At 38.4% G+C, this 17,873-nt stretch overlaps 1 protein-coding gene across 3 annotated transcripts in view; it reads right to left on the minus strand.

The window, feature by feature from the left end:
• MAPK14 (mitogen-activated protein kinase 14) overlaps positions 1-17,873 on the minus strand; it is a 73,569-nt gene that overhangs the window by 38,366 nt on the left and 17,330 nt on the right. For all 3 annotated transcript variants that reach the window (XM_044917685.1, XM_021684676.2, XM_021684675.1), the window contains exons 2-3: positions 11,408-11,537; positions 5,299-5,357 (exon numbers count right to left, since the gene is read on the minus strand). In XM_044917685.1, coding sequence (XP_044773620.1) covers positions 5,299-5,357; positions 11,408-11,537 — 189 coding nt within the window. The remainder of the gene's footprint in view (positions 1-5,298; positions 5,358-11,407; positions 11,538-17,873) is intronic.

Below are 17,873 nucleotides of genomic sequence, written 5' to 3' on the forward strand. Positions count from 1 at the left end.
ACTGCAGCTACAGTAGTGAGGGGGAAAGAGCTCCTGGTGATGAGACCTTTGAGGAGGGTCCTGAAAGAAATGAAGGAGCCAGTTACGTGGATATGCAGGGAGAATGTTCAGGCCCACGTTAGGAACCAGGGCAAAGGTCCTACTGCGAATGTGGATGTCTGTACTCAAGGAAGAACAAAGAGGCCAGAGTGCCTGGAAAGCAGAGAGTGAGTGGAAAAAATACAGATGGTGTCAGAGAGTGCACAGGAACAAATCATGTAGGATCTTTCGGAACTGACCACACTGTCTTTTGTTTGATTATTTAAAATTATCTTCTCAGGATGCCTGGGTGGCTCAGTCAGTTAAGCGTCTGCCTTCAGCTCAGGTCATGATCCCAGGGTCCTGGGATCAAGTCCCGCATCGGGCTCCTTGCTCGGTGGGGAGCCTGCTTCTCCCTCTGCCTGCCGCTCCCCCTGCTTGTGCTCTCTCTCTCTCTCTCTGTCAAATAAATAAATAAAATCTTTTAAAAAATTAAAATTAAAAATTAAATTAAAAAAAAATTTTCTTCTCTCCCATTAGGAGTCTCAACTCTATCATCAGGGCTCATGTTTATCTTATTTACTGTTACATTCCCCAGAGACTAGTCCTGTGCCTAGTATAGGTTGGGTATTCAAGTATTGAATGAAATCAGGTTAAATGTAAATCCAGAAACTCCCTTTACGTATTCAGTATACCCAGCAGCTTTTATATTGACATAAAAGGCTACACTTATTGGTTAAACAATCACTTTTATCAAATGTAACTCTAAACCAGGCTATAATCTGCCCACTGGTTTTCACTAAAACAATGGCTGCTGACCGACCCTTGTTGTAAGGTCTTCTGCTAGATCACAGAAGAATCTACAACCCCACTTCCATTTCCCTCTTCGAGAACTAAGGAGAGGTAAGGAACTCAGGTATGAGAAACTTGCAATGTGAAGCTGTAAAAAAAATGGAAAAAGTGGTACATAGTAGGGACAGACTGCCTTCCACTTACCATGACAATTCAGTTTTCCTGAAATTTGAGGAAATAGTTCCCACTAAGTCCAAAAACTCTTTACTGCCTCCTAAGCTTGGTTAGAGAACCTCTATAACCAAGAAAAGGCAATACTGTAGCACAAAGATGCAGCTTACTCTAGCGGTTAGGTTCTAAGACTAGCCATTTAAAATTTTTGGACTTTTATTGGTAACTAAATATTTGCAGCATGCATATGCATATATATGCCACCTCCTGCCAAATACTGCAATTAAGAAGCCAAAAGAAATGTCCAGATGATTTCCAATCATTTAAAAGGTCTAGCTATATCTCTGCAAAATTTTGCCATCTGGGCAACCACATCATACGGCAGTCAAGAACTTGATATGCTCATCTTTTAATTCCCCATTTTCCAAACAGTATCTGTTAGAGTCAGTAACTGTACATTATTCCTAATGATCAAACTCACTACCTATTGTTCCTTTCTCAAAAGTACAGTCTTACAAAAGAAGTATGCAGAATGCCTATTAACCAAGAAGTTAAAAATACAGTGAAAATTTGAATTGTATGATAAATGAAAAGTGCTAACTGAAACATAAAGGTACAAATACACATAACACATAATTAAGTTAGTGTAAATATGAAAAGTAACTAGGTATTTTATTAATTAGCACAAAAAGTTAATGTTCAAATTATAGCCTGCTCTAAAACTGGCAGCCTGTAGAACCACGCCAGCCTTCAGCGTGTTTGATTTGGCCAGAGTAGTGGGTTTTTTGTTTGCTTGTTTTGTTTTAATGTCAATTTGAGTGCTTTTAGGAAGTATAAGTACTCTGTTTTACCACAAATCCTAGCACTTCCAGTTGTATAATACTGAGCCTCATTTATGTTATTTGTCTAACCCTAAAGGTATTTAAATTTGCAAACCTTGCAATTGTAGGTGAAGATGTTTGGCCTCTTATGCAAATTCTGAAATGACTTTGGAAAACACTGAAATAACCATAGTCCTGGACAAGTGCTAATTTTTTTCAGTGATACAAACATCATAGAAAAATAAACAATGAAACATTTTCCTAAGGCAACCTTAGGTTTACCATTCTATTTTCAGAGATTCTCTAGTATTAAAAACACTTCAGGGGTGCCTGGGTGGCTTGGTGAGTCTTGAGTGTCTGACTCTTGATTTTGGCTCAGGTCATGATCTTGGGGCCGTGGGATCGAGCCCCCACCAGGCTCCAGGCTCTGCACTCAATGCAGAATCTGCTTGAGATTCTCCCTCTCCCTCTGCCCCTCTCCCTGCTCGAGTGCTTGTCTCTCTCCTTCTCTAAAATAAATATAAAATCTTAAAAAAAAAAAAAAAAAAAAAACACTTCAGAAGTCCACTACCCCAATTTTCATCATTTGCCTACTAGGTTCGATTAGAGAACCACTGGGGCCCAGAGAAGCAAAGTGACTTGTCCAGGTCATACAGCCAAGTAACTTGGTTACAAAAGTGTTCTTGAGTTTACTTCCTTCCCCTAGTAAGATTTTGATTTCGCAAGGGGAAGATTAGTGTTTCCCATTATTTGGAGACTTTTTCTAACACTCCACTCAGCAAGCATTCAACAAGTGGTACTGAGATTTGCTCCCAAGGGATGAACTCAGTTCTTGTTTATAAATAATCAGAACCCAATTTACACAATGTTCTATGTCAATTATATCTTAATAAAGCTGGAAATAAATAAACAGACAAATGGCTAGAACCCAGCTAAAGTCAAGTAGAGACAACAGATTCCTACTCAGCAGTGACAGTATTTGTTGAATGAATGAAGAAATAAATGCAACTTTAGTTCAGTGGGTATGCTTGTAGTCAGGGGCTTTCAAATGGATAAAGGAGCCAAAGGCACAACAATGGACAAACCTTCACCTTTCAAATAGACACTAGCCTTAAATAAGACCTTTTCACATGGAAAAAAACAGGTTCATAATCCAGTTCCATAATGCCTGATTAAGCCAAAATACAGCATTTTCCCAGGTTAGCAAATCACCAAATCCTTTGTTAAATAATAAATCCATCCCCATGATACTTAAAGTTTTAGGGTATAGCTCAGACCTGATTCAAATGTTTTCCAGAGTAATTCACAAACACATTACTTCAGCATTTCTTCCACATCTAGGCAGAATATCAAAACCCACCATTCTTAGGGCAGTGAAAATACACTGTATAATATTAAATGTTAATATGTCGTTATGCATTTTTCCAAATTCATAGATTTACAGCACCAAGAGTGAGCCCTAAGGTAAACTATGATGTGTCACGACGGGTTCATCCTTGGTTAAAAAAAAAAGTACCATTATGGTGAGTGATGTTGACAATGCGGGAAGTTATGCATGTGTCGGGGCAGAGGCATATTTGGAAAATCTCTATACCTCCCTCTAAATTTTGTTATAAAGTTAAAGATGTTCTAAAAATATTGTCTTTAAACAAATAAATTAATTTTGAAGGAAAAAAATATCATTCTGCAATATTCTTTTCCAAGTATAGCCTACAGCAGGGCTCAACAATTTGCAACACCCATGCCCTTGCCTGGGTAGCTTCCAATAATCTTTGGAAGCCTCCACATTCCAATGCCAAGCAGGGCTGCAGGTTCTTAGTTATTGCCTACTTTCCCTTTGCTTGTTTCTTTTTTCTTTTTTTAAGACTTTATTTATTTGAGAGAGTGAGAGAGCATGAGCATGGGGGAGGGGCAGAGGGAGAAGTACTCCCAGCTGAGCAAGGAGCCTGACACAGGGCTCAATTCCAGGACCCCTGGGATCACAACCTGAGCCGAAGGCAGACGCTTAAACAACTGAGCCAGCCAGGCACCCACCCTTTGCTTGTTTCTTAAATTTTCATTAGCAGGATCAAGGTTAATGTGGGTGGAAATTCTCATACCTGGACCAGATTCTTCACTTTCATCTTCTATTCTTAGCCATATCATCTTCCAACTAAGTTCACATGGTGTGAAAAAATTTTTGCTACCTTTCCTGCTTCTTTTTACATTTCATGTTCTACATTTGTTTTTCATTTTTTTCTTTCACCCTTTCATTAGACAGAACACACAAGCTCAAACATATCCCCCTGCTTGTTCTTTGGGAAACGGGCAAATGGTGCTTGCACTCAGCCTAAGATAAATAAAGGTCAGAGAAACTGAACACAGGATAAGGGGAGGGAGAAAATGGTTAAGTTCAGCACTGGGGACAACGGGGAGTAGAGGTTAAGAAAGAAGCAGCCATGATCTGCAATTCTGTTTTGATTTTCACAACAGTCATCCTTTCCAGGTAGGAATGCCAAAATTTCAAGAGGACAAAATGTATAACTCTGAATTTAAGGTGTTCCTTTTCTCTATGGTAGAGTATAACTGTGAATTGGGGATGGGAGGGAGGTGGGCTACTTCAGATACTGGGAAAGCTACAGTAGAAAGCTCCTATATGCACAAGAACACTTGCTGGTATCGATCTTATCCTCACACATGTGCAATCTGAGCATCTGAGGGCATTAATGCCCCCTGGAGCAAACCCTTGCCAACAGGGTCAGGGGCCAGGGGATAAATGCTCTCCATCTCAGGTGCATTCAAATTGCTTCCTAAAAGATCCTGGTAGTTTTCAGCCCAGTTGCCCACAATGGTGACCTACTAAATAAATATTCTCACAGCAGCTTTTTCTCCAGTTTCATTTTCCCAAACCCCCACTACTGGTTCCTGATAATCTCAGGCTAGCACTGAGAGAACTAGCACTATGCAGCAGCTTTCTCAATATCTGAGGCCCACTCCTTGTCTCAGGACAGAAATCCAATACTTCAAGGAAGAGCATGCAGGTCTAGTACCATTTCCACACACAAGTTGGACAAAAGAGAGAGAAGAACTTATATGGAACCATGGCCTGGTTACATTTCTTGATGTGAATGTAATGATATAAAGTGTAAAGGTGTCCCTTTAAAACTGGGACAGGCCATTTGAGAACAAAAATCATAATCAAAACTCGCTATGCTCTTTTCCATGGAACTCCTGCAAGGACTCACCACTGAATCTTCACAATGTGCCTGGAATGATGAAAATACTAATATACAGTTGAGTCTTGAGCAATGCAGCGGTTTGGGCGCCGACCCCTCCCACGCAGATTTATACCATACATGATATACATCTCTGTATCCATCCCCTTCCCCTAGGGGAGTTGGATGGTAGGAATAAGAATCTTTTGAAGTCTGTATACTGCTAAATTGTGCAGGAATAAAAGTGGGCTGCTAATCTTCATCAGCCAGCTGAGGAAGGCAAGTGCAAAAGATTCACTCACACATCATTGAATTCCTCCAGAGACCTTGCAGGTGTAAAAACATCCAACAGACCAATCACCTATAAGAAAACAGAAAAATCAAGCAGTAAATAAATATAGAACTATAATACCCATCAGGTCTTAAACATTTTAATAAGAACTGATTTCAAATCCCACTATCTCATACACTTAGCTGAAACTTATTTTTTCACCCAAATTATGCTTTTGACTTTTACTTATTAGCATCACTTCCCAGAATAACATATTTTACCATTAAAAACATCATTTCTCTAGAATTTGCTCACATACAGCCATTAGTTTATCAGGAAGCAAAAAGATTTAGGGCTCTTGACTTACACATGCACTAACAGTCTAATGATGAACAAGCAGAAAAAAGTCACACTTCAACAGCTATTACTATAGTATCTTTTTTCTTCTTTAAACTATTATTATCCCATGAAAATTTTCCACATGTAGTCTTCAAGACTGACTTTTTTTTTTCCTTTAGAAAGGACTGACATTTTTGAGCCCCAAAATATTCTCTTAGTATATTCTTGGGGTTATTCTTATAATATTCTTAATATTCAGATACTTTTCTTAATCATCATCAAGTATTTAGATCAGACTATTTAAAAATGGGGGGAAAAAAGGCCATCCTTATACAAGGATAAAGCAAAAACTACTTAATACTCAGTAATTCATGGTCTTTGAGCAGTTTTTCTGGTCATGGAGTTACACTGACTAATCCATATATACCACCACCATTCCCCAACCACCGCCAGTTACTCCTAAAACCAGAGTTAAGAATATCTGGAAACGAAACAAACAAAAGCTAAATGGCCTTCATGAACACTAGCCCATGCCTGGGCCGCATTAGCACGCTGTTCTAACCTAGCAAGTTAAATGAACAGCCCTGAAAGTAAAATATACCAATGTTCAAAACATTATCATAAAAAGGAACACTCTTAATTAGAATGTTACTCCACTCATCTAACTATCAGACTTTAAAAAGCAATTTCAATTATACAGCCTGAACCCAAATGGGAAACAAGCCAACAACAACAACAACAAAAAGACCTTGGAAGTCAAGGAGAATAGCTTTTCAAGACTTTGCACCTTATTCCAAAGGAAAGGTACAGTTATCCGTAAGATCATTACCCAGACAACTGTATACAAGAAAATAAAAATTACTTATAATTGCACTACCTATTATAACTATCATTAACATTCTGAGATATTTCCTTTGATGTTTCTGATGTATGTAAATTAAAGTTGGGATTATACTCTGTATAGTTTTATATCCTGCCTTGTCACTTACTACATAATGACTGTATCTTCAAATATTTTTCATGCTCTACCATTTGTATATACCATAATTTAACCAATTTCCTATCTTTCGACATTTAAGGATCACTGCAAGTGTGTGTGCACACGTGTGTGCATATGCATATGTACATGTGTAATATATATTTTGCACATCTTGTATTTCCTTCCAGAAAATAAATTTCAAGAAACAGAATTATAGCATTAAAGGACACCAATATATTTAAGGATCTTAATATTGTCAAATTGTCCTACATAAAGGTGAAGTCAGCTTACATTCTCAGCAACAGTGGATCCCTGACCTTACAACAGCTCTGAGTTGTGCTTTAAATCTAAGTCAAATCATTTTATTTTACCTTCACCATAATTGTCTTCCTTGAGTTTGATATACTCCTGGCTTAGACCTCTGGTCTTTTAATTACTCTCCCCATCCCCACTTGTGCTTTAGGTAACTGAGATCTATAAGCCAATTTTATTCAACTGTTCCAATATTTTCTAAACATTGATTCTTGTTATGTGAGATGCCTCATCTCCCCAATACAACAGAAAAAGTTTAAAACAATTTACATTATTTCAATGGTGATTTGTGAAATTCCTCAGATTAAAGTAAATCACTAGAGATCAATTTACATAGGATTTTTCATGCAAGAGTTACCTCAAAGACAAAATAAAGTAAAACAAAATAAGTCCAAAACATTTCCAAATAACAGCTCCAACTTCAATTTGAAAACACAAGCATTTTAGAATCCAAGAGCTGTAAGTCTGAACTCCACAGTCAGTTTGCGATTTCTTAGTTCCATGAATTTACGTCTTCTTCAATCCAATAATCCCAGCACTTGGAATAGTGCCTGGCACACAGTACTTCAATTAATATTTTGTTAAATAAATGAAAGAAAGGTATCTTCTCCAAGCTTCACTTCCTCATACAGAAGAGAAGGGGATGCTTATTTTTATCGCATTGTGGGGAAGATTAAGTCAACAATGTAACTGAAGGTGCCTAGCCCAAAGGCCTGACCCTCTGTTGATTACCAAAATAAGTGGTGATAACAATCCTTAAGTTTTATAAAGAATTACAAAATACAAAGCACAGAAACAAACTATTTGAAGCAGCCGCTTCCAGTACAAAATTTGAGATACAAAGCTAAACTAAATTATTCAAATGATTAAGAAGCATGACTGCCAGAAGCACAATAAACTAATGTGGAAAATAATAGAGCAAGCATGTTAGTAAACAGCCTATCAAATTTTAATTTCCTAAAAAAGACACATTTTATGAGATTAAAACTGCCCATGTTACATCAAAGTATTTTTAATTTTTTGTTGGCTTTTACAAATATCCCTTCTCCATTAATTGTATTTATGGAGTATTCATCAAAAGGAAAATACTGTAAAATAAAAGTTTCCCAGCATTAGAATAGGTCTGGAGAACTTTTAGGAATATTCCATAATCTATACATTTCTCATTTCTTAAATGGAAATTTCCTTTTAATTCAAGTTATACTTTAGCCTATTTCTTTATTCCTTTTGCCATTATATACTTTCAGAAACCCAAAAGTAACCCAGGAATCAATTATTTAGAAAAGACATTTATAATAGAAATAATCAGCAAATGTCTCTGATGATTGTCCTACAGTGGTCCAAAAGCTGACAGACAGAAGTAACACATTTTTACTAAATCGGCACATACTCAAGAAAAAAATCCACTTTAACTCAGTCACCAAAGACAGTATCTAATGTATTTAACACAAATGCACCAAAACAATGACTTGGTCTACCATGGTAGTGTTAAATCTAAGGCTCCCAAATAAAATTTATGAAAGGATTCCTTGAATATTTTTAAATTTCAAAATGTACAGATCTCCAAGCCCTTAAGTCCAGGCAATCTTTGTAGCACCTATCCAGAAAGCAAAAAGATGCAGCGGGCAGGCTGCTTCCCTTTCATCTTTCCTGAGAGCGGGTTTTAATGAGATCAAGGTCACAAGTTCAATCAGGAATGCACCAGCTAACTCTGTTCATCGAGGAACTCTTACAGGCACAGAGGACATACCCCTAGCTCCTATTACTCATCTGGTAAGTATGTGTCTGTCATTCATTATCACTAATAAAAGAAATAACTTAAAATGAACCACTGATTCTGAGTCAGGCATTTTTGTGTAAAAGATCACATGTGCACTTGGCACCTAGAAATTATATTTGTTACCAATACTTAATATTGTCAAGAGTTTTAAGGTGCTGCTGTTTTTGAAGTCCTAGTGGCTAGCTAAAAATTGTACAGTGGCCCAAAAGAATCATTCATTCAAAAGATTTTATTTTTAAGTAATCTCTACACCCAACGTGGGGCTCAAACTCACAACCCTGAGATCAAGAGTCCCAAGATCTACTGACTAGGCCAGCCAGGCGCCCCCCAAAAGAGTCATTTTTTTTTTTTTTGGATTTTATTTATTTATTTGAGAGAGAGAGAGAGTGCGTGCATGCGCACGCACGAGTGCGGGGAGAGAGAGGGAGAAGCAGGCTCCCCGCTGAGCGAGGAGCCTGATGCGGGCTCGATCCCAGGACCCTGGGATCATGACCTGAGCTGAAGGTAGACACTTAACGGACTGAGCCACCCAGGCACCCCCAAAAGAGTCATTTTTGAAAAAGAAAGAGGAATATGAAGGAGAGGAACGCCTCTTAAAATCCTCGATTAAACTTATTTGGAGGTCTTGGCTCTTCCCTGGGCAAAACTACTTTTACAATTTGAGCTCCTAACAAGTGTTTGTGGTATAGGCTGATATTCAGGAATTTTCCTATATTGAGTCAAAGTCTATTAGCCCCTAACAGAATAGAGAACTATAAAACATTCAGCCATATGCCTTCTTTTGTTCAAAACCAAATTATCAATATTTAAGTACAGATGACCCTCCATATCAATACTGCTAAAACCTAAACATGTTAACATGAAAAGGTCAAATGCTATTAAGCAAGCTGCATATGAAACAACTTATGTAAATTAAAATCCTGTGTTCCTAATACTATCAGCTCCCCTTTTTTTAAAAAAGATTTATCCATTCATTTTAGAAAGAGAGAGAGCGAATGCAATGAGGAGGGTCAGAGAGAGGGGGAGAGACAGTCCCAAGCAGACTCCCTGCTGAGCATGGAGCCCAACACAGGGCTCAATCCCAGGACCCCAAGATAACGACCTGAGCCAAAACCAAAAGTCAGACACTTAACTGTGCCACCCAGGCGTCCCATCAGCCCCCTTTTTTTTTTTTTTTAAAGATTCTTGTAGCCCTTCCTAAATTAGAACAATCATATCCCATCACTGTGGCCTCTTCATTTCTACAGATACAGAGTGACCCAAATGTAACCAGCCTAATACCATATAAGACACATTTTGAAGCATCTTATCACAGAAAATTAAAGCAAAATAAACTAAATAAGCTTGTTTCTTATGATTACTAGAAAAGCTAAGGCATGGAGTCAGATAACCCAAAATAATCTTTGCCCTAAACACTGGCTTAAATGGTCTATGAAGAGAAGCAGAACAATAAAGTACAGTGCTGGTAATCTAAACCAGATGTTCAGAAATGAGCACTGGCAACATCAGTGGGATCCCAGGGCCTCCTGAAAGTGCTTTGGGGTTCTATAAGTGTTTCGCTTGCATTCCATTTTCAAAGTTTTATTTATTTAAAGAGCTACGATAATGTCTTTGTCACATCTATTAATGTGTAATGAAAAACAGCATACACACTCAACTGTGCTAAAAACCAAATGTAAATGCATCAGTTAAGCTGCCAGAACACCTTGATTGTATGCAGACCTTGGAATAAAGCTTCTCCTGGTAGCTTTTTCCATATATCTCAACTTCGTGTAAACATGTCACTGATTAGGAAGGCTGTAGCACTGCACTGAACTTTTTAAAAACTCAGCTTTGTACATGGATGATCATAAAAATTATACCTAGGAATAGAAACCTCTATTTCCTGGGGAAAACAGAATTTGCTCAATAGTATGCAATTAAAATAAACCATGAAAATAAATAAGCTATAGCTGTGATTACAACAGCATGGGTTATCCAATTCCAAATTCAAGTCTCAATGCTCCCAATTTAGAAGAAATTTGTACCCTGTGAAACAAGTGTATATTAAAAAAGTATCACTGATCCGCAATTTAAGAAAATTTTTTTAAGTTCAATTATTAAAACAGAAAAGGCCTGAATAGCCAAATAATAAATTTAGACATTCTGAATTTTTTTCTACACAGTAACAATCGATAGGGTCAAATGACTCTAAAATCTCTACGCCATTGTTTCCACAATGATACAAATTTTACAGTTCCTTTCATACGGCAATCACATAAATTCTTTTTAACTTGATTTTGAAATTTAGGAAAATAAGTGTCCTCCATTAATTGTTTTTTCACTTTCAGCTAATAGTCCAATTGCATCCTTTTATTTACTGTATTAGGATTTTGAAGTACTCCTTTGCAGGATGGCATTGCTCTCAAATTTCCAAATTGACAGAAAAGAAAAAGTTATATTTAACTTAAACAATGTCTTTGTCACATTTATTAAAATACCTGAATCTGGAAAAGCTGTCTTAAAAAAGATTAAAAAGGAAAATTATAATATTAAATTATCTATAAATTAATAGTCACCTCAACAAGACATTCAGTGAATCTAAGGCATGCTGCCTCAAACTTCCCCACTGAAAGAACCCATAATAACACAAAATAGCCTTGGACTCCCATATTTGAACACTACAGCCTTAAGTAAATCCAGTAAAGAATGCAAAATCCAAAATTTATTCTTCTTGCATGAATAACTTACATTTTCATGTTTCATATGTTTAAGTAACCGCAGTTCTCTGTAGGTCCTTTTGGCATGAATAATGGACTGAAATGGTCTGGAGAGCTTCTTCACTGCCACACGTAACCCGGTTTTTGTGTCAAAAGCAGCACTTAAAAAAAAAAAAATAAATAAAGAATTCATCATTGAATGTGCTCTAAATACTTCAAAATTAGTATTTACAAGGAAGGCTATTTCATTTCCAAATTAAATGGGTTTATAACAAAATACAAACAAAGTATAAAGATAAAAACTGTAATGACCTATAATCCCACTATCCAAAGTAACATTTTATTTTTGGTGTCTCCTTCTCATTTTTTTTTTTTTTCTATGCATCTAAATCAGGGATCAGAAAATTTTTTCCATGAAGGACCAGAGAATAAATATTTTTGGCTTTGTGAGGCTTAGGGTCTTTGTCACAACTACTCGACTCTGTGGTTATAGCCAGAAGGTAGCCAGACAATAAATTTAAAAATGGATGTAGCTGTGTCCCAATTAGCACAAAAACAAGCAGCCACTTGATCTACATGAGCCAACAGACTGATATACAAAGAGCTGGATTCTGTCTTCTCTGCCTTAGGCCTCACTGTCACCTTGCCACCAAATGCTGCCTGATCAGAGTGGAGGGCTTGGAATGATTTCAGGACAATGAGTTGGCACAAAAATTTCTTGAGTGCCTACAAAGTATCTGCCACTCTTTAGAAGCTAAGATATAAGGACAAGTCAATAAATCCCTGTCCCTAAGGGATAGGGGAGAGGGGATGAGTAGAGTAATACAATAATCTCAAATAGTGATGAATGCTATGACTAAATAAAACAGAATAATGGGACAAATGATAGAAAGCCGGGGGGGGGATGCTACTTTAGCTAGGATGTCTGAGCAAGTAGGTTCAAGCTGAGACAACGGAATGATGAGAAAGCAGCAACCATGTAAAGGTATACAGAAAAAGAGCTTCAAACAGAAGGAAAAAATAGTATTATTAACATTTATTTAGTTTTTACTGCATACCAGTAACTGTTCTAGGCCCTTAATGTTAATTTTTAAAATTAAAATAAGTTTTAATCCACACCACCACTACAAAGGAAATGCTATTATCATTCCCCCACTCAGAAATGAGGAAACGGAAGCACAGAGACGCTAAAGAACTTGCCCACGATCACAAAGCTAGAAAGTGGCAGGAGGAGGGAATCTGGATCCACAGCTCATGCTATTAACCACTTTGCCATGCTGTCTCTCAGAAGAGCAAGTGCAAACAGAGAAAAGAAGAAACAGAGGTAGAAAAAATATGGCATGCTGGAGGGCGTAAAGATGGCCCATGTAGGTGGAACACACAGAGCAAGGGGAGAGGAGAAAAGAATGAGGTCAGAGGTACAGGCAGAGGCTAAATCATGTAGGACAACTATAGCAAGAAACTTGATGTGTATTTTAATTATTTTTAGAGACTGGGCTAATCCAATCATGCCTCATCCTCCTGTTTATCTCAGGCTCTAATGGGCATCCAAGACCTCCGGATCATCTCTCATGACCAAACTCTTTCCCATGTGACTCTGTACTTGTCCCAGAAGTTCCCCTCCTTTCCCTTCCAAATCCTTAGACTACATCCTCGCTCTTCAATTCCCAATTTGGTATTAACTCCTATAAATCTTCAACCCCCTTTCTGAGCCCTCCCACCAACTCTTTAATTGAAACTAGGCTCTACCTTGAAGACACTACTTCTCTTACAGCCCTGCCCTTAGAGGGAATTCTCTCTCGTATCTCAGGTACCTCGTGGCCAGCAGGTGGGGCAGATGTCCTCCTCACCAACCATTCCTACTTCCAGACTATGATTCTCCATTTGTTTTACAAAAGCCCCTGCTCACAGCTATCACTACCTCTCTGCTGCTGTAATCCACTGACCTGGAATTTTCCATTATTCACTGTAAAGTTAGTTCCTATCTCAAAGTCTCTCCCCACTCCCAGCTTCTGTCATCACTCTTGGCAACTTCAATATCCAGGTGGAGGACACATCCAACATCCTGGCCTCTCAGTTTCCTGACCTCTCCAGGAAACTCCACCTCATCCAGCCTCCAGGGTCACGCCCTGGACCTCTATCAACACCAAAAGCTGCCCCGCCTACACAATTTTGAATGCCAGCACCCATTTTCCATCACAAACCTTCTATGCCTTTCAGTTTACTTCTAGTATACTTGTACCCTAACTATAACGATTTGTTGACCTCATCATCATTGGCTGATTCTATCCTTCAAGCCCTCTCCCATCTTCATTTCCCTTCTTGCCTGGCTTAGACTACATGCTCCCTTGTGTCTCTGTCTTTGCCTCTTGTCTCCTACACTCACCTGGATAAAGTCTAACTTTGGGTGATCTCAACTATTTAATTCTCCTTGTCTGAATCCAAGAACTAATTGTGGTTGAAGAAAAAAGAATGTACAACCATACAGATTGGTTTCATTCTTAATTTCTGAACTTAACCTCAAATAAGGCTCTCAAAACTGCCAGTTTTTTCTAGGAAGTGCATTTTCTTACTCATTTGACACTGTCTCTCTTCTCAAACCTCCAATTCACCCTCTTCCTTAAAAGTTGCCCCTGCCTTCATCAAGAAAATAGAAACCAGCAAAAGGAAGCTCCATCTGCCTATGGGTAAATCTACAAACCCATCTACACTTGGACCTATTTTCTCTGCTTCCTCTTTTGCTGTAACTAAGGACACATGCCCTTTCTTACAAAAATCCGAGACCTCAATACACGCTCTGGAGCCACCTCCCTTATCCCCTCAAGGACTTCACTCCTTCATTCCCTTTCTCTCTCCCTTCTAAGTTTCTCCCTATCTTCTGGATCATTCTCATCAACATAAATATGCTCAAGTTATTGCCCAACCTCAACAAACAAAAAATTTCCCTTGAAAGCTCTCCACTACAGCTAAAATTCTCCAGTGGTTCTCAACAGTGTGGTTCCTAGACCAACAGTATTTGTGTCACCTGGGGATTGATAAGAAATGCAAATTCTCAGATGCTACCCCAGATCTACTAAATTGGAAACTGAAGTGGGTACAGTAATTTGTATTATCAAACCCGCCCCATAATTCTAACACACGGTTAAGTCTGAGAACCACTAATCTATACCTCTGCTCCTCCACAGACCAGCAGCATTGGCACTATGGGGGAGCTCTTTAGAAATGCAGAATCTCAGGCCTTAAAGTAGAATCTACATTTTAACAAGACCTCCAAGTAATTCATATGTATCTTAAGGTTTGACTCATTTCCTCAGCTCCCATTCTTTCCTCAATCCTGCACTGAAACTGCTCTTCCCAGGTCATTAATGACCTGTTACCAAATCCAACGGCCACTTTCCTGGATTACCAGTTGACATGGTTAACATTTCCCCTTTCTCTAAACACTCTCCATTCTGGAGTCCATATCAGCACATTCTACTGGTTTTCTGTGACCTCTATGGCAGCTCCCTCTCTGACTCCACTGCATGTGGTCCCTCTACTTGGAACTGTTAGTTCCTCAGGGCATGACACTGGGGCCTCTTCTCTCTCCCACATTCTCCTAGATGATTTCATCTATACCCAAGACTTTAAATTAAATGCCATCTTATATAGAAAACTTGCAAATCTATGTCTCTCACTGAAATCTCTTCTCTGAGCCTGACTGCCTACCTAACATCTCCACATGAAAACCACATAAGCACCTTAAAACTTAGCAAGTGCAAAACACCTAGAACTATTCCTCTCTCTGTCTCCTATATCTCAATAAATGGACTTTCCAGCCAACTGCTCAAGCTAAACATTTGAATATCATCCTTGATTTCCTCCAGCCTCCTGGCCCCCATCCAAATCGGCAAGTCTTGTCATTTCCATCTCCAAAATACATCTCTAATTCAACTTCTCTTCATTTCACTGCTACCATACTGGTCCACAACATCCTCATCACCAGCCTGCCTTCTTATACTGGTCTCCCTGCCCCTGTTTTGTTCCCTTCTTATATACTCTCTACAAGCATCCAATTCAATCTTTTAAAAATATAAATTAGATGGCAATACCCACTGCTTCAAATCCTTCAAGGAATTTCCTTGGCATATAAAATAAAATGCAAATTTCCTATCATAGCCTATAGGCTCAGGTGATATGACCACCAATGACCACTCCATCTTGCTCCTGTACTGCTCCTTCCTTTCCCTCAGCCACTACGTTTTGAACATGCTGGCTCCTTTTAGTTCCTTAAATTCTTCAACGGGCTGTTTCTGGTTCCTGAGCTGCCCTTCTCTCCCATCTCTACTCCACCCCACAGCTGAATCCTTATCCTTCAAGCACTGGTTTAAATTGCCATCCTCCTCGAGATTATCAACAGGTCTCAGTTATTCTCTGTCACAACACCCTCCTTGTTTCCTTCCTTATCCTACATAAACAGAGGGGGTGTACTCCTCTCTCCCACTCCTGTTCCTACAAACCCATAAAATAATAACTTCTTCCCTCTTGGAAGTACCAAGTAAATGTATACTCTTCTCTTAACCCCTCAATGGCTCTACTGAGACAGAAAATGACCACTGCCATGTGACCTATCCTCAACTCTCCACCTCAGTTTGCCTGTCCACCTGCAGGCTGAGCATGTTCCCCTCTCCTCTGCTGGTAAGCCCTTTGGGACCTCCTGGAACAAGGAATGTCATCAGGTTTCTAGCTGACCTGCCCATGACTGAATGTGCAAGTTCAATTCAGTGGGGAAAAAATAAGAAGCCCATTTGAGCTGCCTGTCCAAGCCATTCTCCATGCCAGTTGTACAGTAATGAAGTACATATTTTTATCTCTGACTCCTATATCTATTTAGAGAAAGGCAGGCTAGGGTTAATCACAATTTATTACTATATGTTTATTTACCACCCAGCAGAGTGGTTAAATAAAGGCTGGGGCTTTGGTATTAGACTATCTGGTTTCATTTCAGTTCTGCCACTTAGCAGCGGTATAATCTTGACAAAGTTAATTAAATTCTCCCAGCCTCATACATAAAATGAGGATAAGGTATATATCTAATAAGGAGAATGCTTGTTAAGATTAAAGGGGATAACTTTTGTAGTAGTTTTAGCAAAAGGGCCTGACCCATAGTAAAGCTTAAATATTGGACATTAATAATGTCTGCCTTTCCCACTCATCATAAGCACCTTGAGGGCAGTTAGTGTCTTCTGTTTTATTCACCACTATATTACACAGGACATAGCATTAATGCCTGGCACGTGCACATTCTCAAAAAATGCTTAACAAAAGTATAAGAATATTTTGTGATGTAGGTATCTGAAACATGAAAGAAAAAACTTCAACTTTATAATGTGGCTCTCAATTTTTATAAATTCAATAGCATCCAGGGGTGCCCAGCTGGCTCAGTCCGTGGAGCATGTGGCTCTTGATCTCGGGGTTATAAGTTCAAGTCCCACATTGGGTGAAGAGATTATTTAAAAATAAAATCTTTAAAAAAATAAAATAAAATCAATAGCATCCAACAAGAAACTCATATTAATGTTAAAAACCTATAATCACTGAGTGCTTACTATTGCAAGGCACTGTTTTTAGATCTTTACATGAATGAGCATCTTTATCACAACTTTATAAAAAAACATTATTATGATTTCCATTTTATAGGTGAGAAGACTGAGGCACAAAGAAGTAATGGTGCCCACAGCATAGAAAGAAAATCACAGAGCTGAGACTCAGATTCAAGTGGTGTGTTTTCAAGCATCAACTCTTAATGGATACCACTGAATGGATCCTCAATGGATCTCTGAATAGAACTCTTAATGGATAATCAAGTTCAACTTTGCAAGAAGTTCGGCCCATTTTAAATATATTCTAATTGTATGAACTCTGCTTTTCTAAAAAGCTTCCTACTACAATTAATTGCATTTCACATGGAAAAAGTTTTTCCTGTAATTTTACACTGAACTCGGGATAGTTTTAATGAAAAGTATTTCATAAGAAATAACTTTTGCGGGCGCCTGGGTGGCTCAGTTGGTTAAGCGACTGCCTTCGGCTCAGGTCATGATCCTGGAGTCCCGGGATCGAGTCCCGCATCGGGCTCCCTGCTCAGCAGGGAGTCTGCTTCTCCCTCTGACCCTCCTCCCTCTCATGCTCTCTGTCTCTCATTCTCTCTGTCTCAAATAAATAAATAACATCTTAAAAAAAAAAAAGTTAAAAAAAAAAAAAAAAAAAGAAATAACTTTTGCTCTATGTGCATTACTTTATTTAGGGGAAGTTTTTCAATCCCCAGAGTTCTACTACTCCCTGTGAATCTAGAATACGGGAGGAGGCAATGATGTGGTATCTTACAAATACCAAAATATCACTTCCTGAGCATATTTACTGAAATATCTCCTTGATGAGATGCTTTGTGAATACAAAAGAAACACTAAACATTGTACCTGATGTCACAGAACCTACCATCTAACTGGAATGATGAAAAT

Source organism: Neomonachus schauinslandi, chromosome 8, assembly GCF_002201575.2.
Source record: "Neomonachus schauinslandi chromosome 8, ASM220157v2, whole genome shotgun sequence".
Taxonomy (NCBI): Eukaryota; Metazoa; Chordata; class Mammalia; order Carnivora; family Phocidae; genus Neomonachus; species Neomonachus schauinslandi.